The 22,971-nt window shown below is 41.1% G+C and overlaps 1 protein-coding gene across 1 annotated transcript in view; it reads left to right on the plus strand.

Moving 5' to 3' along the window:
* TRIP11 (thyroid hormone receptor interactor 11) overlaps window positions 1-22,971 on the plus strand; it is an 83,517-nt gene that overhangs the window by 22,412 nt on the left and 38,134 nt on the right. Inside the window, exons 8-10 of the mRNA XM_034768083.1 lie at window positions 1,355-1,395; window positions 11,775-11,981; window positions 18,815-21,847. Of these exons, the coding sequence (XP_034623974.1) occupies window positions 1,355-1,395; window positions 11,775-11,981; window positions 18,815-21,847 (3,281 nt within the window). The remainder of the gene's footprint in view (window positions 1-1,354; window positions 1,396-11,774; window positions 11,982-18,814; window positions 21,848-22,971) is intronic.

Consider the following 22,971-nt stretch of genomic DNA (forward strand, 5'->3'; position numbering starts at 1 on the left):
AAACATGTAGAGAGAAGCTGACAAAGGTTAGAGATATGGCCGGTCTTAAAATGTTATTGAAAATACTAAGATTATTTACACTGGAAAGAAGAGAAGCTAAAGATGACAATTGAACAATTTAAAATTATGGCATGGCACATGAAAAATGACCTTTCCTGTTGGCTTGGGTTGCCTTCCCTTATCAACCTGGGCTTGTTTTCTTTTACTTCCGTCCTTCGGATCCATTTGCTGTCTTGCTCTGACACTTCGTCTTGTTTTACTTCTCTTGCCCCCAGCAAACCCTGGGCTAAGTATGGTATACTGTAGATATCTGAACACAGAGGCCCTCTGAATATGAATCTCCCTATCTGCAGCAGTATTTGCTTTTTCCCACAGAACCCATAGAGAGTTCTCTGCAGGTCCAGAGATCTTCTCTCAAAGTGTGAGGGGGAGGGCTGCAGCTCCCCAAAGTAGATCTGCTCAAGGGTTAATACTGTCTGAGCCCTATCCATTTTACAGAAGCTACCATTCAGGGGCTTCCAGGGCATTCAATCTGGGAAGTGCTGGCAACATGATGGTCCAGCCAGGGAGTCTCTGCAGAAGTTTCCCAGAGAACAGCAAAGCACAGGGCCAGAAGTCCTTATTCTTTCACAGGGGACAAACCCTATTCCTGACTGCAGAATCCAGAAGAGACTGAGGAGAACCTTGTAGTGTTTCTTGCCCCGTAAACTTTTTCTACATAGGGCTTTTTGGGGTTTCTTGTGAGGGAATTGCTTTCAAAATGAGACTGTTTAGCCATGAGTTTCCCACAGTAATGACCATTTTTAAGTAACAGAAGCACATGCTTTTGCTTGTAACCATTATAGAAACTCAGTAGTAGGAGTTACATTTAAATTAATATTTTTCCATTATAATTAATTGTTTTTTTATGTTCTAGAAATGTAATTCACAAAAATAAAATGCTGTCTTTGTGATTTATAGGTAGTGTCTGTGTTGTGGTAAAATATGTAATCCTTTCGTTTTAAATATATATATATTTTTTTTGGTGTTTTATAAAAGTCTTAAGTACTTAGTCATTCAAAGCTAAATTTCAGTAGCTACTGATGGACTGTGTCTGTAACTTTGCTTGTGTTCTAACATTTTGGCTTGAATCTAGCTGCGAAGTGATGAAAACTGAATCATACTGTTGTCTTGTTACATTATGGGTTTTTTCCCACTGATAGGAGCATGCTGATGAAGTGTACAGGTTTATTGCTTGGAGACATCAATTTGGTTTTAGTTCCCTAAGATTTTTCTGCTTAATCTGTATGACAATTTAAATGACCTAATCTTCTGGTTGTCAAAAAATAATTTGATTTTGTTGCTGTTTTTACAGATGCAGAAAAAGAAATAATGAGACTTAATACCTTAAATCAGGTAAATTGATTTCGAAATGATACCAACGCTGAAGTCATAATAGTAAGAACTAATGTGAATCATAGAATCATGCAAATGTAGGATTGAAAGGGACCTTGACAGGTCATCTAGTCCAGTCCCCTGCACTGCCATAGGTCTAAGTATTATCTAGAATATCTCTGACAGGCATTTGTCTGACCTGTTGTTAAAAACCTCCAATGATGAAGATTCCACACACACTTTAGCTAATTTGTTCCAGTGATTAGCTACCCTTACAGTTAGACATTAGGAAAAACTTCCTAACCTAAATCTCCCTTGCTGCAACTTAAGCCCATTACTTCTTGTCCTTTCCTCAGTGGTTAAAGAGAACAAGTTATCACCCTCCTCTTCGTAACAACTTTTTATGTACTTCAAGACTGTTATGTTGCCCCTCAGTCTTCTCTTCAGACTAAACAAACCCATTTTTTAAATCTTTCCGTATAGGTCATGTTTCCTAGACCTTTAATCAGTTTTGTTGCTCTCCTCTCGACTTTCTCCAATTTGTCCACCTCTTGGCCGAAGTATGGTGCCTAGAACTGGACACAGTACTCCAGTTCAGGCCTTCTCAGTGCTGAGCAGAGTGGAAGAATTATTTCTCATCTTGCTTACAACTATCATACTAATACAACCCAGAATGTTGTTCGCTTTTTTTTTCAACAGTATTACATTGCTGACCCGTATTTCGTTTGTGGAACACTATAACCCCCAGATCCTTTTCTGCAGTTCTCCTTCCTAAAGTGGCCATTTCTTATTTTGTATTTGTGCGGTTGATTTGTATTTGTCCTCATTGAATTTCATCCTATTTAATTCAGATCATTTTTTCAGTGTGTCAAGAAGATTATTTTGAATTCTAATCCTGTCCTCCAAAGTGCTCACAACTCTCTCCAGCTTGTTGTCATCCGCAAACTTCAAGTGTATTCTCTGTACCCATTATCCAAATCATTTATGAAGATATTGAATAGAACCAGACCCAGAACAGATTCCTGTGGGACCCCACTCAATATGCCCTTCCAGCTTGATTGTGAATCATTGATAACTACTCTGAGTACAGTTTTCCAGCCAATTGTGCATCCATCTTATAGTAGATTTGTGTAGGCTATAGCTCTCTGAGAATGTCATGTAAGACAGCATCAAAAGCCTTACTAAAGTTGAGATATATTACATAATCTGCTTTTCCCCCTATCCACAAGGCTTCTTACCCTGTCACAGAAGGATATTAGGTTGGTTTGACATAATTTGTTCTTGACAAATCCTTATTGACTGTTACTTATTCCTCATTTTCTTCTAGGTGCTTACAAATTGATTATTTGCTCCATTATCTTTCTGGGTACCAAAGTTGAGCTGACAGGTCTATAATTCCCTGGATTGTCCTGTTGACCATCAATGATCTGACTAGAAGATAGTCAGGTTCTTGTTCTGAAATCAGGCCACAGAATTAGAGAATGTAGAGAGTCCAGTACTTTGTAAGGACTCTCAGGGTCTGTGGCAAGAACATTCTTGCTGAGGACAAAGCCAAGCTTTGGAAATTTTTATTAAAATCAAGGAAAAGGTCATCAAAGCTCCAAACCATAGAATCAGAAAAAATAATATAGTTCTATGGGTACCTGTGGTATCATTCCTTACAAAAGCTACTCTCACCCTTCCTTGGGGACCTGGTGATGGAAGACAAAGGACTAACCTTGTCTCTGGCATACCAAATGAGTCCGATGATCCAGATTCCTCAATGCTGAGATGGTGGAGAGAAAGTTCAAATGTAGAGTAGCTAAGCCAGGGGTGGGCAAACTACGGCCTACGGGCCGGATCTGGCCCCTCAGGGCCTTGGATCTGGCCCACGGCGCCGCTGACACCACATCCCTGCGGCCCCCGGGCAGGGGGGCAGAGGGTTCCATGAGTTGCTCTTGCCTCCAGGCGCCGCCCCCTGCAGCTCCCATTGGCTATGAACGGGGAACCGTGGCCAATGGGAGCTTTGGGGGAGGTACCTGGAGGTGTGGCAAGGGCAGTGCATGCAGAGCCCTCCGCCCCACCTCCCCCAGGGGCCGCAGCGCTTCCGGGAGCCGCGTGGGGCTGTGGACGGGGCAGATATGCAGGGAGCCTGCCCTGGCCCCTGTGCACGCCGCTGCCATCCCGGAGCCCGAACCCCTCCTGTACCCCACTCCCCCAACCCCCTGCCCTGTGCCCCCTCCTGCACTCCACACCCCTCCTGCACCCCAACCCCCTGCCCTGAGCCCCTTCATACACCCTGTGCCCCAATCCGTTGCCCTGAGCCCCTTCCTGCACTCCCTCCCACACCCCAACCCCTTGCCCTGGCCCTGCATACAATTTCCCCACCCAGATGTGTCCCTTGGCCCAAAAAGTTTGCCCACCCCTGAACTAAGCTATACTGCAAAAACCAAGCTGGTAGCTAAACAAAAGAGGAACTAAAAGAACTAACTCCTCTTGGTGGTTTGCCCTCTTCTAGGGTCTTGGCACTATCCTGAATATTCATGTCAGTGTCCAACCTTCCATGCCCAAATCTTATTCCCTCACCCACATAAATCTTTGGGTACACTTACTATATAGGCTAGCATATTTATGCATATTAATAGCACATCCATACAGACCATTTTGTATTTAAAGTCTGCCTTCTTCAAGTCCTTTGTCTTTATTTTGCTGTTTTCCCTCCCACTGTTCCTTAGAATCATGAACTCTCTCATTTCATGATCATTTTCACTCAAGGTACCTTCTGTCTTCAGAGTCTCAACTAGTTCCTCCCTTTTTGTCAGAACCAAATCCAGAATAGCTTCTTCCCTGGTTGTTTTCTCCACCTCCTGTAATAAAAAATTGTCTCCAGTGCATTCCAAGAACTTGTTGGATAATCTGTGTCCTGGTCTATTGTTTTCCCTACAGATGTCTGGGTAGTTGAAGTCCCCCATTACCACCAATTCCTGTGTTTTGGATGATTTTGTTAGATGTTTAATAAAGCCTCATCCACCTCTTCTTCCTGGTTAGGTGGTCTATAGTAAATCCCTACCAGGACATCACCCTTGTTTTTTACCCCTTTTACTCCTGACCCAGAGGCTTTCAACAGGTCTTGCTCCCACTTCTATCTCAACCTCAGTGCAAGTATAAGGAAAAACACTCTTTTGAAATTGTATGTTTTGTATTGAACATCTTGAAAACTTTTTTATTTTCATGTAGATAGTCTTGTGGTAATCAAGGAAGTAACTTTAGGCTAATAATTTCATGATTAAATATGCTTTCCCTATCTCTTCTATATCCAGTCTGGTATGAGAAACTCCACACACTCTAGTAGTTAGAACTATTGCACTCCCTCTAACAGTTTATTATTCAAAACCCTAACCCTAACCCTAATAAGTGTGTAACTTATTTTTAATTAAGTAAGTGGTGAAGGCATCCTAGAAATCACATGTAAACTTTTCTACAGTATTACAGTATTTGCATTGTCACTTTCTAAAAATTGTTTTTCATTCTTACATGCTCCTTTATAGAAAAATCTAAAATGTTATAGACTTCTCGCAGATGCTATTGTTTTGATACTTTAATACAGATTCAGAAGAAACAAAATTCTCAGATGAATTACCAACTGTGTTATTTTTGTAGGCTGATAGTTTTATTGGTGCAGGAGAAGATGGTCTAAAGGTTAAACAGATACGCAAGTTTTAAAAGAAGAAAATCATAAACTAGGAAAAGAAAAAGTATGTTAGTTAATTGACCATCTTTGCTTTTAGTTTCTTATATACATTTACTGCAGTATAAGAAAGAGTATTAACAAGCACATTGTGTGTGCATTACTATTCTGTGTAAAGTTTTCAGACCAGCCTTAAATCTACTTAGAAAATTTGACTTTGTTTATTAAAGTATTTGTATGAAGTTGTTGAACTTGTAGTATATTTTTATTTCTCAATTTTTTACAAAAAATCTCAAGAAAATAATTTAATTCCATTTCAAAATTAAAAGAAATTATTTCAGTTAAATTCCCATATTAAAATAGGTATTTGATTCTGAATTGTATTTGTTACTACTGCTTGAAAGTACATCCCATTGACATATTGTAAGGGAAAGAGACAGCCTTTTCACTTTTTGTTTACTTGATAAATGTTACATCATAGAAGCTGATGTATTTTGAGTTGTAAATTAACCATTTTACAGAATTGCATTGATATGTTTCCTCAGATGTTGATTTAAAAAAAAAGAAAAAGGACAAAAAGAATCTCTGAATTACTGGCTTTGTAGCTATAGCTTTCCAGCAGCTTTGGTCAGTTTTGTTAAATATGATTCTCCTTCATATTTGGCATTGCATTGTGGTCTCTAAATTCTGTTTGCCATTATTTTAACACTGCATCCCACCCTGCGAATGACAACGACATTTTGATATTGCACCATAGATCCAAAGATTTCAATTTCTTTGGTAGAAAGTTGTTAACATAGAGAAATGACTTAGTGCTTGAAGCATCAAGTTTAAATACCTGGTCTCCCTGGAAATTTAGGTTCTTCTTCGAGTAGTGTGCCTATCGGTGCTCCACTGTATGTGATGTGATCCCCTGTGCCTGGGATTGAAGATCTTTGGTAGCAGTGCCCATTGGGTCCCACATGCGCTCCTCTCCATCTTGCGCCGAGGGTAACTTACAGCTGTGTGGTCCAGCCGTCCTCAGTTCCTTCTCAATCGCCTTTGGTATGGAATCCGGAGCAGAGCCCTTCTACCTCCTTAACCTTTAGAGAGATGCTAACCTTACATTAGTAGGTGAATAGCCATTTCTGTTAATTTTCTCCCCCTAAAAACAATTTTTTTATAGTTACTCTTCCCTTCCCATTACCTTACGCTTCCCTGTTTTCTGCCCTCCCCAAATGGGATCTCTCCTCCTCGAGACTATGCCAGGATCTCCTGGGTTCAAGAGGTGCATCTCTTGTTAGGAGGCCTTTCCCGTGAGTGACGGGCACTCACAGTGCATCCACTGCCTCGGAGAGGGCCACGTCGCACAGAAGTGCACCCACTGCATCAACTTGACCACCGAGGCCCCAAAGGACTGTGAATTCAGACTCAAAATTCTCCTCATGGAGAGTTCTCTACGGCCAGCTTTGGATCCCAGCCTTGATACCTCTCCGGCCTGGCTCTCACCCTCATTTCGGTCAGCAGTCGTTTCCCACTCGCCATGGCCATCCAAGAGGAAATCTTCTCCTTCCCACTCAGATGGGAAGAAATGGGCCACTTCTTCACCTTCCAAGGAACCGCCTCAGATAAAGCCATCCCCTGCAAGGTCAGTAGCCTCAACATCATCAGGAGTGAGACTTAGCTCCCATGACCACCTGAGTACTCTGATACTGGAGCTAAACAGAAGTCCAAGGATCCTAAATGGGCAGGACCACAGGCGGACACACTGTCTCTTGGGACTGAGAGAAACAGCGCAAGAGCTTCCGAAACGGTAATGAGTGCCTCATCCAAGACAACCTTGGGTGCGTCAGCACTGACAACAGTGTCGGCATCGACCAAATCCTCGGCACTGAGCAAGCTCTCGGGATCAAGTAAGCCATCTACACCATTTACTGGCTGCTCGAGGGAATTCATTCCACCCTCGGCATTGATAGTTCCTTCCATTTCTAAACAACCACTGGTGCCGATGATGCTCCTGCCTGCGCCATAGCAATTCAGATATCCAAGGGACCTGGTCATCTGTGATACACCAGAGGCTCCGCTCCTCTATTGCAAGCTCCCAATAGTTCATCCTTTTTCCCCGGAATCAGAACCCTACTCCCCTTCACCACTGAGAACTGCACCACCCTTTCCCAGCAATGACAAAGAGGAAGAGGATGAAGAGTACTCCATTCCACCCGCATATCTGGAACACAGATAATCCTGTGCTCATCTGCGTTATCCAGAACGAAACCGAGGGCCTGGTATGGACCCCCATGGATGCAACCCCACATGCCAGTCTCTCCACATTGGCCCTACTGGGCCCCATGGGCTATCTATATGCACTGTTTCCCAAACCACCCATAGAGCAGAGCCAGAAACACAAACGTCGTCATCCTCATCTGTTTTTTGACCATCTGATGTCGACCCAGTAACGATGGAGGAACAGCAGGAAGAAACAGAGGAAGAGGTTACACCACCACTCCATTTCTCCTTCTCTTCCCCTGATGAGGTGATCATGCCACCACCTCCTACGTCGGCGGACTATTTCAGACACTTTCAAAAACTATTCTGCAGAATCGCTGAATCTCTCCAGATCTTGTTGGAGGAAGTCTGAAGAGCAACAACACAAGCTGCTTGATATTCTACACGCCTCCACATGGGAGGACAAAAAATATTATGTCCCCACTAAGGACTTGGAATTTCTTTTTTCCCATCCTACTCCAAACTCCCTGGTCGCCAATGCGGTACATGAGAAGGGATGCTAACACCACCCCAGGGCAACCTCCAACAAGAGGGACTGGATGCAACTAGACTTGTTTGGTCTCAAAGCATATTCTTCGATGACACTCTAGTGTCGTATCACCAATTACAAGGCTCTTATGACCAAATACAATTATATGAACTATTCTAAAATACAGAAAGCCGCCTCCCGTTAAAGTTGCTGCAACCATCTTTAACAGCCCACCAGTTTGACGACCGTTTAGCCCCTTTTTATCCGTCATGCTGACAAATCACTTTGGATACATAGATCCTGGAAATAATCAACAAAGCATACTCCATTCCATTCCTATCCCTCCCCTCCTTCCTGTCCCTCTTCAAATACCCTTCTCACAAACACCTTCTATGAGAAGAAGGAAATAACTTTCTGAGACGGGGGCCATAGAATCGGTCTCATCCCAACACAAAGTGAAAGGTTTTTATTTCCACTATTTTCTGATCCAAAAGAAATCCGGTGTCTGGAGACAGATCCTAGACTTATGAAACCTCAACAAGTTCATTTAACTGCAACACTTCAATCTGGTCACACTATCAACCATGATCCCAGCACTGTAGTATGGGTACTGGTTTTCAGCCCTCAACTTCCAAGAGACACATTTTCACATCACCATACACCCTGCTCACAGATGATTCCTCAGATACATCCTGGGGACCAATCATTACCAATACAAGGTACTAACTTTTGGACTCTTCACAGCCCCTCACCCCCAAGTATTCTCCACAATCCTTGTGGTAGTGGCAGCATACCTGTGCAAATAAGGCATCGTCATAGTACCATACTTAGACAACTTTCTCCTCAAAGCTCCATCTGAACCTGACGCAATTCACGCCATATGAAAGATGATGGAGCTTTCCTTGAACCTCGGCCTTCAAATAAACATCCAAAAATCGACACTGTCACTTGTGCAACATCTGGAGTTTATTAGGGCACACCTGGATGCAATACAGGCCACAGCCTTCCTTCCAGCTCACAGATTTTCTATAATAGTCAACCTCGTATCCACTGTGAGAACCAGTCCGCAGCTGTCCGCCAGGAAGTGTCTCCAGCTGCTCGGCCATATGGCAGCGGCCACATTCATGGTAAAACACGCCAGGTTGCATGTCTCCATGTGTGACTATGCACAGTGTATGTACCTCACAGACACAAGTCTTCACAAACTCCTATTCATGTCTGGTGGACATAACACCAAAATGTCTGTATGGGGGTCCCTTTTCTCCAACCAACACTATCCCTGATTCGAACAACCAACACCTCCCTAATTGGTTGGGGAGCACACCTTCAGACCCACACGGTGTAGGGAAGGTGGTCTCCTGCAGAATTCTCCATGCACATCAACCTTCTAGATCTGCGAGCAGTTAACAATGCTTGCCAACATTTCCTACCACTGATCAGACATCAAACCATAAAAGTAATGACAGATAATATTGCCTGCATGTTCTACATCAAAAGACAAGGCAGAGTAAGGTCCCACTCCCTATTCTCGAAAGCACTGAAATTGTGGAACTGGTGTATCCAACAGGACATCAACATTTCAGCTGCATATCTTCCTGGACAGCAGAACACCATGGTAGACTCACTGAGCAGACAGTTCTCACAAGACCATGAGTGGGAACTAGATACAAGAGTCCTTCAGCGCATATTCAGCCACTGGGGATTTCACCACATAGATCTCTTTGCCACACCAAGAATGCCAAATTCCCTCGATTCTGCTCACAAGCAGCTCTAGGCCACTGGTCTCTGGGAAACACCTTCCTTATTACATGGGATGATCCACTACTCTATGCCTTTCCACCTTTTCCCCTCTTGTTCAAGGTACTTCACAAAATACAGGTGTAACGAGCCTGAGTCATCCTCATATTCCCAACATGGCCATGACAAATTTGGTATCCTTACCTCCTATGCATGACATTATGTGCTCCGATCACCCTGCAACTGATTCCACACCTCCTCTCGCAGGATGCGGGCCAAATCCTCCAACTCAATCTATGTCTCCTTCATGGTTTCGGGATTTGGAGATGTCCTGTTCAGAGGCAATAGAAGAGGTTCTCTTAAATAAGTGAGACGACTCACTGTACTTGCCTCCAGAAATGGGAAAAATTCGGATCCTGGTGCACAGCCAATCATGACTGTGATAAATGCCCCATTACCATTCATTGTAGAGTATATATTAGATTTTAAAAGATCGGGCTTCTCTACAAGCTCTGTTTGGATGCACTTGGCTGCCATCACAGCATTTCCCACCCCAAGATAGATGGCTATTCGATATTCACATACCCCGCTCATGAAGAGATTCCTTAAAGGCCTTTAGAACCTTTACCCTCACATACGACATCACAACCTCGTTTTGAACTGTCTCACCAGATCACCATTTAAGCTCATGACAACATGTTCTTACATTCATCTTTCCATGAAAACAGCAATTCTTGTAGCTATCACGTCTGCCTGACAGAGAAGAAATAAGGCTCTCATGGCATACCCCCCGTATACAGTTTTTCATAACGGCAAGGTCACATCATGCACACATCCAAAATTCCTAGCCATGGTGCTGTTCTCCTTCCATTTGAACCAACTTATCCACCTTTCCTGCTTCTTCCCGAAATGCATACCAACCAACATGAAGCAATGCTACACACCTTGGACATTAGGTGAGCATTAGCCTTTACCTTGATAGAACTAAATCTTTCAGACAGTTGTCGTGCTTATTCCTCTCAACTGCCAAATGATCAAAGGGAGTGGCTGCATCCAAACAATGCCTTTCCAAATGGATCTCTCAGTGCATATGCCTTTCTTATCAACTGCACAATCAGCTGCCTCCACCTGGAACTTGAGCGCATTCCACTCGCACTCTCTCCACATTGATTGTCTTTCTCAACAACGTGCCGATCACTGATGTTTGCAAAGGGCCACCTGGGCATCCATGGACACTTTTGGCCAACACTATACACTATCCATGTTGCAGCATCAGATCCCCTACTAGGACACACTGTCCTCTTCTCCTTATTGGACACCACTCCAAAGCCCCAGCCTTACATCTATGGGCACTGCTCTACAGTCATCTACAGTGAAGCACCCAGAGGGACACCACTTGAAGAAGAGACGGTTACTCACCAGGTGCAGTAACTGAGGTTCTTCAAAATGTGTCCCCCTGTGGGTGCTCCACTACCTGCCCTCCTCCCCCCCCTGCTTCAGAACTCAAAGATAAACTCTGCAGTAGAGAAGGAACTGAGGACGGTTGGATTGCACAGCAATATATATAGATGCCCCCCCCCGTGGCATCAGACAGGGAGAAGCGTCTGTGTGGCCCAGATACAAAGGGTGCTGCTACACCGCCTACAGTGGAGCATCGATAGGAACAAACATCTCAATGAATATGTTACTGCACATGGTGAGTAACCTCTAACTTTTGGCAGGGTTGACTCATTATTCTATGGTAATCAGAGTTCCATGTAGTTTACTATGTGTTTGGAAGGACTTTCAAACTAAGGTCCCCTCTACTCCGCATGGACACTAAAAGTCCCATTGCATTTTTCATCAGAGGTTTACTTGGATACCCTTGGTCAAAACCCTCCCTTCCCTCTTCCATTTTGCATCATGCTGTGTTCCAAGAGCCGCATCCATTATGCAGCTATGACAATTTACACCAGCTGAGGACAGATTTCACTTGTGGATGATGTGATTCTTCTTTGTGCGCAGTTATAAGTTGCACTGGAATTTTTGTGATGAAAATATTTTTACATATGTATATTTATTAATGTTAATGAGACACCTTCCTCACACTGAATAATGCTTAGTTGGGATAAAACTCAAGTAAACTTGTGTTTCTAGTGTCCAAAAGGCTTGCTTTTTTGTTCAAACTTAAAATGCTCTGGTTGACAAAATATAAAGCCTGTTTTCAAACCAGTGTTTAAAAATTTGAATAATAGTATAAAATCCAATTTATGTCCAATAAAGGAAGAACTTCAGAAGAAACTGGCAAGTTTACAACATAAAAATGAGGATATTACATCTGCGTCTATTGAAGACACGAATTTGGAATTAAATCAATTAAGGCAAGAGTTGGAAAGGAAGGAGAATGAACTCAAAGAAAGTATTACAGAAAGAGCAACACTAACAGCAGAATTAGAAGAATTGGACAAGCAGAATCAAGAAACTATGCAGGTAACAAATATTGCCGAGAATTAATGGCCATCTTTACTTTTTAGACATTCAGTGAGTGATGTTAATCTTTGCTCACAGATATCAGGGCCTATTAGGTTCCCAATAGTCTATTCTTGCCATACTGGATAAGACCAGTTGTTTATTTAGTCCAGCATCCGTCCTGACAATGGCTGATACCGAAGGTTCAAGGAAATGCAAAAAAATTCCTGTAATGGACAATTATAGAATAACATACCCACTACCCACAATGGAAATTTCTTACTAATTTCTGTCAGGTAGTGGTTATCAAGTGCCCTCTAGCATGAAGGTTTATTTCCCTTTTGAGGAATGTTGCAGTACCAAGGATATGTTTAGGTTTTTTTAATCCTAATAAAATCTTGACCTTCATAATAACTTGTGACAATGAGTTCATATGTTAACAGTGTATTATGTAAAAAGCATTTCCTTTTATCAGTTTTAAATTTTATTAGTTTATAGTTGCATAACATCTTTAACTTTTTTAAAAAAAATCATCAGATTTTGACCAAAGTATGTGAAACTTAGTGGTCACAGATTATTTTTAATTAAATATTAATAGTTTTATATTTGTCAGTATTTTAACTGATATTCAGGTTTTAAAAATATATTTGAAATACATTTGTTTCACATTAACTACTTGACTTTACAGAAAGAAAATGATCAATACCACAACAATTAGGGCCTTACCAAATTCAAGGTCCATTTTGGTCAATTTCATTGTCATAGGATTTTAAAAATTGTAAAAATCAGCTATTTAAATCTTAAATTTCATAGTGTTGTAATTGTAGGGGTCCTGACCCAAAAAGAAGTGGTGGGGGGAGGTCACAAGGTTATTGTAGGGGGGGTTGCGGTACTGCAACCCTTACTTCTGCGCTGCTGCTGACGGCAGCACAGAGGTGAAGATGGCATGGTATGGTATTGCCGCCTTTACTTCTGCACTGCTGCCTTCAGAGCAGGGCCTCAGTCAGCAGCCACCACTTTCTGGCCCCAGCTTTGGATTCAGCAGTGGAGAAGTGAGGGTGGCATGGTATTATCACGCTTACTTCTGCGTGGCTGCTGCCATAGCGCTGCCTTCAGAGCTGGGTGCCCAGCCAACAGCCGCCAATCTCCGGCTGCCCAGCTCTGAAGGCAGCGAAGAAGTAGGGTGGCAATACTGTGATCCCCCTAAAATAACCTTGTGACCCCCTCTGCAACTCTCTTTTGAGTCAGGACCCCCGATTTGAGAAATGCTCAATTTATGCCTTATTTCCAGTCTGAATTTGTCTATCTTCAACTTCCAGCCCTTGGATCGTGGTATATCTTTCTCTGCTAGATTGAAGAGCCCATTATTTAATATTTGTTCCCCATGTACGTACTTATAGACTGTAATCAAGTCACCCCTTAACCTTTTCTTTGTTAAGCCAAATAGATTCAGCTCACAATAAGGCATGTTTTCTAATCCTTTACTCATTCTCTTGGCTCTTCTCTGAACCCTCTCCAGCTTATCCACATCCTTCTTGAAATGAGGCACAGTACTGGGCACAGTATTCCAGCAGCGGTTGTGCTAGAGCCAAATATACTAATAAAATGACTTCTCTACTAACTACTCGAGATTCCCCTGTTTATGCATCCCAGTTTCGCATTAGCTCTTTTGACCACACCATCTCACTTGGAGCTCATGTTTAGTTGAGTATCCACCACAACCTCCAAATCTTTGTTAGGATCACTACTTCCCAGGATAGAGTCCCCCATTCTGTAAATATGGCCTACATTCTTTATTCCTAGGTGTATACAGTTACATTTAAGTTATTAAAACACACATTGTTTGCTTGCATCCAGTTTACCAAGTGATCCAAATCTTTCTGAATCAGAGACCTGTCATCTTCATTATTTACCACTTCTCCAATTTTTGTGTCATCTGCAAACTTTATCAGTGATGATTTTATGTTTTCTTCCAAGTCATTTGATAAACATGTTAAATAGCATAGGGCGAAGATAACAATCCCAGAGGGACCTCACTGGGAACAGACCTCTTTGATGATAATTCCCTGTTTGCAGTTACATTTTGAGCCCCATCAGTTAGTAGTTTTTAAATCATTTAATGGGTGCCATGTTGATTTTATATCATTCTAGTTTTTTAATCAGAATGTTGTGTGGTGCCAAATCAAATGCCTGACAGAAGTCTAAGTACATTACATCAGCACTATTATGTTTATCAAACACATTTGTAATCTCTAACAGGGTGTGCTGATTCAGGAGCTGACTCAGCATCCTGTCTCTCAAATCCCCACCAATATAGATTAATTGAGAAGGGTCAATCAGCTGAGTAGATCTATAGCTGAAGGGCTAATTAGTGGGGGAAGCAACCGCAGGATCTGGGAGCCTATAATTTGAGAGGAAGGAAACCGTGGAAGGGGGAGCTGAGAACCAGAAGGAAAGCAGAGATGGGCAGGGTTGACTGCTGCCAATTCTATTCCCTTCTCCAGAAGCAAGTGGGGGAGCTGGCTAGGGCTTGTAAATATAAATAAATAGCACTACCAGTAGAGGCCTGCTGGCACAACAAAATAAAACGTGGTGGTAAAGGAGACATGAAGTGGTTTGGGCTTTACTTAAGACCTGAAAGGACTCTCAGGGGACCACCCCATAACAATTTCATCAACAACAGATATCAGGTTTGTTTGACAGGATCTGTTTTCTATAAACCCATCTTGATTTTCCTTAATTACATTACCCTTCTTTAGTTCTTTATTAATTGCATCCCAAATGAGCCATTCCATTATCTTCCCAGAATCGATGTCAGGCTGACAGACCTATAATTAACTGGGTTATCTCATTTACCCTTTTTAAAAATTGGCAAATTAGCTTTCTTCCAGTCATCTGGAACTTCCCCAGTACTCCAAGACTAATTGAAAATCAACATTAATCGTCCAGCTAGCTCAGCAGCCAGTTCTTTTACATCTCTTGAGTACAAGGTGGCTGGACCTGCTTATTTTAAAATGTCTAACTTTAGTAGCTACTGTTTAACGTCCTCCAGAGATGTGAGTGGAGTGGAAAGTGTGTTATCACCATATGATGAGACTATATCATCTGTTTTTTTTCCCCAAATACAAAACAGTAATATTTATTGAACACTTCTGCCTTTTCTGCATTATTGTTGTTAATTCTACCATTTCCATCTAGTAATGGGCCAATACCATTGTCAGGATCCTTTTTATTCCTAATATATTTTAAAAACTCCATCTTATTATCCTTAATTCTCCCAGCCATAGATTTCTCCTTTTGTCCCTGGCCTTATCAATTTTCTACAATTCCTAACTTCTGATTTATATTCACTAGTATCAACTTTCCCTTTCTTCCATTTGTCACATATTTTTTACAGCTGCCTTCACTCTCCTTCCCTCTAAACCAGTTGGTTATTTAACCAGCCCAGCCTTCTTCCTTGATTGTGAGATTGTGCTTTTTGGGGCATCTAGTAAGGTGTTCTTAAAGGATTCCCAATTATCATTCACATTTTTCTGATTAAATTCTTCCTCCTATCTGTTATCATTGCATACACCAGCGACTCCTGGCATTCACTCCAACAAGCCTCTTGTGTGCCACCCTTCTATCCCTCTTTTACTTCAGTGACTCACTGCACACACACAGCCCCATACCACAGAATCTTTGCTTTCTGCCCCCCATTCTCACCTCCACGAAGTGTGTGTGATTCCCCATTCCAGGGGCTCGGTGTGCTGTCTTTTTACCTCTTCCCCCATACCAGGGTCCCTCAATTTTCCTCCCATGCAAGAGGCTATATGTACCCCTGTACCTTCCTTCCAAACTGTATCAAGGTTCTCCATTCCCCCCCTCATTAGGGTTTTTTTGTGACCTCTCCATTTCCCCTCATGCCAAGGGCTACGTGTGGCCCCAAATGAGGGTCTTCACTTTACCCCCTCGGTCAGGGATCTATGTGCCCCCCATTTCTCCCTCCTCCCCCTGCCAAGGGTTCTGTGTATCTCCATTTCCAGGTCCCCCTTTTTCTCCTGCCAGAGATTGTGCCTGCCCCTATTCCTTCATGCCCCAATACCATGATCCCTCATTCTCCTTCTCCCTCTGTGTGCACCTCCATTCCCCACTACCACCGTTCTTACTCTCCTTTTTTTTTTTTCCTCTCCCTTTCTTTCCCTTTCAATGTGTCAGCAGCATTGGGAGGATTGGCAGAACTCAAATGAGGTGGTTTGTTCTGCTGGAATATGTTAATGAATGCGATAAATCAGTTCTTCAATTTATAGACAATTACAAGGGTGGTTGGACGTGTTAGCTCTGCTAACCAGATGCCAGGGACTTAATGTGTTCCCCATTTCCCCCTTAAGGTTTTCATATTTTTCACCAAATTGCATAGTGTTCTGTCCATTAATGCTTAGAATATTCCCTTAACTTTTGGAATTGATTGGATGTCATGGTCAAAAGTTATTGCATTACACCCAAACAAAGAAATGCCGTCAAGCTCGACCAATAATACATCTGCACAAGGAGAATGGGCAACCTTATTCAAGCATTTTGTAGGCTTTTTACTTTGCAACCTCAGTGTTCTTAATTTTTAAATTAATTTAAATTTAAATTCTAGATATATTTTTTAATGTAATTTCTTATGTTTTTAGAAAGCTTGAAGAAAATGTTTTTTCAGTTATATGGAACCATGTTGGCCCCCATGTGGGTCATCTGTAGGATTGGGATCTTTAGATCCATAGCATAGACCTCTGCCATGGATCTTTAGATTCATAACATAGACCTCTCCCACATGAGCTAACAGAGTAACTGGTAGCAATGGAAGGCTGTCACCTTCCATGTAGACCTGCCATTAGATGAGGAGTGAAGAGACACTGTCAGGTGGATTTCACAGCTGTTTGCTAAACTGCAAAAGAATATTGAGACTATAGAATAATGGTTTCAGTTCTCAGTCCCGTAGGGGAGTGTGTCCCAGTGGTTATAGACCCTTCTGCCCCTGTCTTTCCGCTCCTATCCTTACCTTACCCTCACCCTTATTCTTCATTTGAGTCAGGTAGCTTCTGTCTCCTCTATTTTGCCTGCATGCCAGTAGAGAGAGCATTGAGAGTTGCTCTCAGTTCCTGTCCTTGTCACTACAGCAGCTCCTGGCAGCCAGGAGGAGCAATTGCAGTGAAAGTCTTGTTCAGTCCCTGAAGCCACAGGATGGTGCATGCGCCATCTCACTGTGGGAATGGCTCATGTGCAGTCTAGTCAGCACATAAGAGCTGTGAGAAGTGGAGCATGCTCAGTGCAAATGGAATCTTCAGAGAATTTAGCTGCAAAACTGTAGTGTGTCTCTACTGAGCATGTGCAAACACTTTTTTCCCCCAAAGGATTAGAACTTTGCCAAATTTGGATGAATTTTCTCAGGGACAGCAAAAGCACATCACTAGCGTTAGTGGGAGAGACTCTTCCTCCTCCCCCCATCCCATTCCCCCATTACAAAATTTCAAGTCCCTGCTCCAAAGTATGGAGGTGCTAGAGATGCTCACTGAAACTATTGTAAAGAGTTTTTTAATGTGGGCAAAAAGATGTGTTTTTCACTAATCTCATTCTAAAAAATGGCTGAAGCATTTTAATTGAAACTGTCCCCAGAACATCAGCCTTGGGCACCTGGCATGGGAAATTTCAGGCCAAATGGTTTGTTTGGCAAAATTACCTGAAAACAAAGTCTTATAATTAATGGAAAGTGTCGGGCAACTTAACTGTAAGCATCACAGTCTGTGCTGCCTATAATAAATGAGCTGTCTGTCAAATTTTCAATTGTATTTTGTTACTGCTGTGTTAAGAATTTTAAAGTTCCAAATGTTCATTTGACCGAGTTGAAAAAAGTTTTCCTTTGTCTTAACCAAATCTTATATTCACCTGGGATTTCTTTGATGTTAAGGCTTCATGGCTTAAGCTATCTTGTAGACCAAAATAGGTTCTCTTTTAAATGTAATATGCTATTTTCTTCCAGTACATCACTTGAACGCCAGTGGTTTGATAGAATTATTACGGTATATCTGAAAATCTTAGGCTGTCCGCTCTTGGGAAGCACTGACTTCTCTTAGGGGTGCTCAACAAGTCCATAAAAGGACAGTACGTTTTGTTAATTATTGGGTGTTTTTAACATAAAAATGTACTGAAACAGAGTTGTCTATTGAAAAGTGAATATTCAATAAATTTGTCTTTGCTGTTGTGTGCTAATATCATTGTGTTTTGACCATGTGTTTAAAATAGTCTCAAAATGTTCCATATTTTCTATAGGCTTTTTAATAAAGAATGGAATGGAAGAAATATTCCTATAATTTCTAACATGTTTAACCTCTGTTTGAGTCCCAAATATTCTGATATGGTCTATATTAGGCAGGCATGCTATACCAATTTATCAAGTTTTTTGTGGAAGTCAAATTTAAACACTGCTTGCAGGTGGTACAGACTGTATGTTAATTCATATTTATGTATTAATGTGAATGAACATTAATCACATTTACTTATTTGTGACTTGATTTAACACCTCACTAGCTCTAAATAATAGTTCAAAATATTTGGAAGTACACAGCTAAATGTGTGTTTACTGTATGCCAATTTAATTATCCTGATAAATCCTGGAAATTTTTGACTTTCACATTTGATTTATTCTTTTAGAGAGTGATTCTGTAGGTTTGATGGAATATATTTTTAATAATTTGAAAATAACTACTTAGTCAACTCCTTTTAAAAAATCCTTTACATTCTTTTGTTATCCAGATGATTACATGAATGAAAGCTCTGTTTTTACTGGCTCTGTTTTTATCCTGATGAATGCTTGTTTCTGTTTATTTTAGCATATGTTTACCCTGAAAGAGCAGCTATCAAAACAGCATACAGAAGCTGATAGTACCATCAACCAGCTGAAACTTGACATAGCTTTTGAAAGAAGGAAAGTGTCTGAAGTAGAAGCTGAGAAGATGGAAATGAGTAAGGAACTAGAAACCCAGAAATCAAAAATGAACCACTGTACATTTGCACTTAATGATTTGCATATGAGTAATCAGCAGCTTCAGCATAACATTAAGGATTTACAAGAACAACTAAAGAAATACCAAGATTGTAACTTGAATAATAAAAAGGAAATTGCAGAATTGAAGCAAAATCTGAAACAAAAAGAGGAGGAACTTTCTGTTTCCCAGAATGAGTTAACAAAGATAATTAATCAAGAACCTAACAGTAACTCTCAAGATCTTTCACTTAAAGAAAGAGAAGCAGAAATTGCAAAACTAAATAAAGACATTTCAGAAAATAAACAACTAAATCAAAATTTGGAGAAATCAGTTTCTGATCTTAAAATGGAAAATGGAAAGCTTCTGGCAGTCTGTGAAGAACTAAAACAGCAGTTGCACGAAGCCTTTGCTGAGAAAAATAAGGTTTCCCTGGAAAAAGATACTATGTTGGAGGCTTTGAAAATGGAAAAAGGACAGTTGGAAACTGAATTAAGCCAGACCGAAAAGCGGCTGTTGGAACAAGCACAAAAATATGAACAAACCATTGAGGACCTGTCAAATGCACGTAACATGAACACCAATGCATTACAGCTTGAACATGAGCGTCTAGTGAAATGCAATCAAGAGAGGGACTTTGAGATAGCAGAACTCAAAAGAAACATTGAGCAGATGGAAGCTGACCATGAAGAAACTAAAGAGATGTTGACAACTAGCTTAGGAGGACAAAAGCAGTTGACAGAACTCATAAAAGAGAAAGAGGTGTTTGTTGAAAAATTTAAAAATAGAGCTCTAGAGTTGCAACAGGAACTTGAGGAATATGTTAAGGATTCCAAAAAGCATGAGATTTTAAGACAAAATTTAGAAGAAAAGGACAAAAGTCTTGCAGCCATGAAAGAAGAAAACAATCATCTGAAAGAAGAGATTGAAAGACTAAAGGACCAGCAAAGCAGATCTCCACCTGTAGCTGAGCCTAAAACACTTGATATTATTACTGAACTTGAAGCTGAGATAACACAGTTACATGTAATAAAGAATAATCTTGAAGAGGAAATAAAACTTCACAAAAAAACAATTGAAGATCAGAGTCAAAATACTGTGCAACTTCAGCAGTCTTTGCAGGAGCATAAAAGGGAAATAGATGAGTCCAAATTTCAGTATGAGCAAATGAATATCACACATGAAAAGCTTTTCTTGGAGAAAGATGAGGAAATTAAAAGTTTGCAGAAAACAATTGAACAAATTAAAACTCAGTTGCACAATGAGAGGCACGTCTTTCAGACAGACTCCTCTGATCTCTTTCAAGAAACCAAAGCCCAGACACTTAATGGAGAAAATGGTAATGAAAAACATGACTTGTCTAAGTCTGAAATTGAAAGACTAGTAAAAGGTATCAAAGAGAGAGAAAAGGAGATTAAGCTTCTGAATGAAAAGAATGTCGTCTTAACTCAACAAATTGATCACTTGTCTAAAGATCAAGTTGGTAAACTCACTCAGATCATCCAAGAGAAAGACTTTGAGATACAAGCTCTCCATGCAAGTATTTCCTCTTCATCATATAGACAGGATGTTCTGTACCTTCAACAGCAACTGCAAGCCTATGCCATGGAAAGAGAACAGGTGCTGGCAGTTTTGAGTGAAAAAACTAGAGAAAACAGTCAGTTAAAAACAGAGTATCATAAAATCATGGATATGGTAGCAGCTAAGGAAACTGCTCTGATGAAGTTACAAGAAGAGAACCAAAAATTATCTAATAGGTTTGAAAGTAGCAGCCAAGATATGTTTAGAGAGACTATTCAGAATTTGTCCCGTATCATTCGAGAGAAAGATATTGAAATAGATGCCTTGAGTCAAAAATGCCAAACCTTATTGACTGTCCTGCAGACATCCAACATAGGTACTGACAGTGGGTCAGGAGGTGTTAACAATAATCAGTTTGAGGAGCTTTTACAAGAGCGTGACAAATTAAAGCAACAAGTAAAGAAGATGGAAGAGTGGAAGCAACAAGTAATGACTACAGTCCAGAACATGCAGCATGAGTCAGCTCATCTCCAAGAGGAGCTACACAAGCTTCAGGCACAAATTTCAGTTGACAGTGATAGCAGTTCTAAATTACAGATGGATTATAATGGCTTGATCCAGAGTTATGAGCAGAATGAGAAAAAAATGAAAAGTTTTAGTCAGGAGTTAGCACAAGTTCAGCATCATATAGGACAGCTTCATAATACCAAGGATCTTCTTCTGGGAAAACTTGATATGGTAACACCGCCTCTGCTGATGGCTTCTTCTGTTTCACAAGCATCAGATATTCCAAGCAGTACTCCTCCTGAAATAGTCAGTGATGCGTCCAAACTCCTTCAACAGGAATTGGAGCAGCTTAAAAAAATTTTACAAGAAAAAGATGTGACTATCAGAATTCTTAAGGAAAATAATCAAAGACTGTCTGATTCCATGGCTGCAACATCAGAGTTAGAAAGAAAGGGACAAAAGGACACTGATCCGGAGATGAAGCAGATAAAGGGAAAATGTGATGTTTTCCAGAAGTCACTTAGGGAAAAAGACCTCTTGATTAAGTCTAAAAGTGATCAGTTACTTTCTGTAAGTGAAAATCTTAGTAACAAAGAAAATGAAAATGAGCTTTTAAAACAAGCCGTCACTAATCTTAAAGAAAGAAACCTAATTTTAGAAATGGACATCTGTAAGCTGAAAGAAGAAAATGAAAAAATAGTAGCAAAATGCAGGGAGAAAGAAACCGAATTCCGGGCATTACAAGAGACTAACATGCAATTTTCAATGATGCTGAAAGAGAGAGAATTTGAATCCCACTCAATAAAAGAAAAAGCTCTTGCCTTTGAAAAATTATTGAAAGAAAAAGAACAGGTAGGTGAGGAATTTGTATTTGTTCTATTGGTTATAAATATTTTAAGGGAGAAAATACAAACTTTAAATCATACATGTAACTGAATTCTCACAAATATAGTCTAGAGGTGTTTGTCTAAAAGCAGCTTCTCATCTACTATATGAAACCTTGCAGAAGTGAATGAATTTCAAAGTTTTGAGTGATCTATTGCAAGATTAGTTCAGGATCTCTTAGAAACCTATATTTGTCTTCAAAGGTTATAAGTATTACTATTAATGTTTAAATAAACCACTGCAAAGTGAACTGACATAGTTTAATGATGATGATATATTTGGCATCACTTAGAGCATTTTGTATCTACCAAGTGGAATCTAGAGCACCATTTCTCTGAAAAAGAACGTCTTCATAGATTTTAAAAATGTATTTGAATTACATAAAAAGTAACTTAATCTTTATATGGCATAGTGTTAATGGAAGTTAGGATATGTCTACACTACGAGAGTAGTTCGATTTTTCTTAAAGGCGAATTTGTGGAACCGATATTACAAAGTCGAACGTGTGTATCCACACTAAGGACAGTAATTCGACTTTGTGAGTTCACACTAACGGGGCAAGCGTCGACATTGGAAGCGGTGCACTGTGGGCACCTATCCCACAGTTCCCGCAGTCCCCGCTGCCCATTGGAATTCTGGGTCGAGCCCCCAATGCCTGCTGGGGCAAAAAATGTGTCGAGGGTGGTTTTGGGTAACTGTTGTCATTCAACCCTCACTCCCGCCCTCCCTCCATGAAAGCGCCGGCGGGCAATAAGTTCGCTCACTTTTCTGGTGATTGACAGCACGGACGCCACAGCACTGCGAGCATGGAGCCTGCTGCGATCATCGCTGCAGTTATGGCCGTTGTCAACACCTCGCACCTTATCATCCACCTTTTTCAGAGACAGATGCTGAGAAATCGGGCGAGGAGGCTACGGCAGCGCAGTGAGGACATTAAGTCTGAGAGGGGCACAAACCTCTCACAAAGCACAGAACCCCACGCCATGAACATCCTGGTGGCAATGGGTCATGTTGATGCTGTGGAACGGCGATTCTGAGCCCGGGAAACAAGCACGGACTGGTGGGACCACATAGTGCTGCAGGTCTGGGAT

The sequence above is a fragment of the Trachemys scripta genome, chromosome 4, assembly GCF_013100865.1.
Source record: "Trachemys scripta elegans isolate TJP31775 chromosome 4, CAS_Tse_1.0, whole genome shotgun sequence".
NCBI classification, from domain to species: domain Eukaryota; kingdom Metazoa; phylum Chordata; order Testudines; family Emydidae; genus Trachemys; species Trachemys scripta.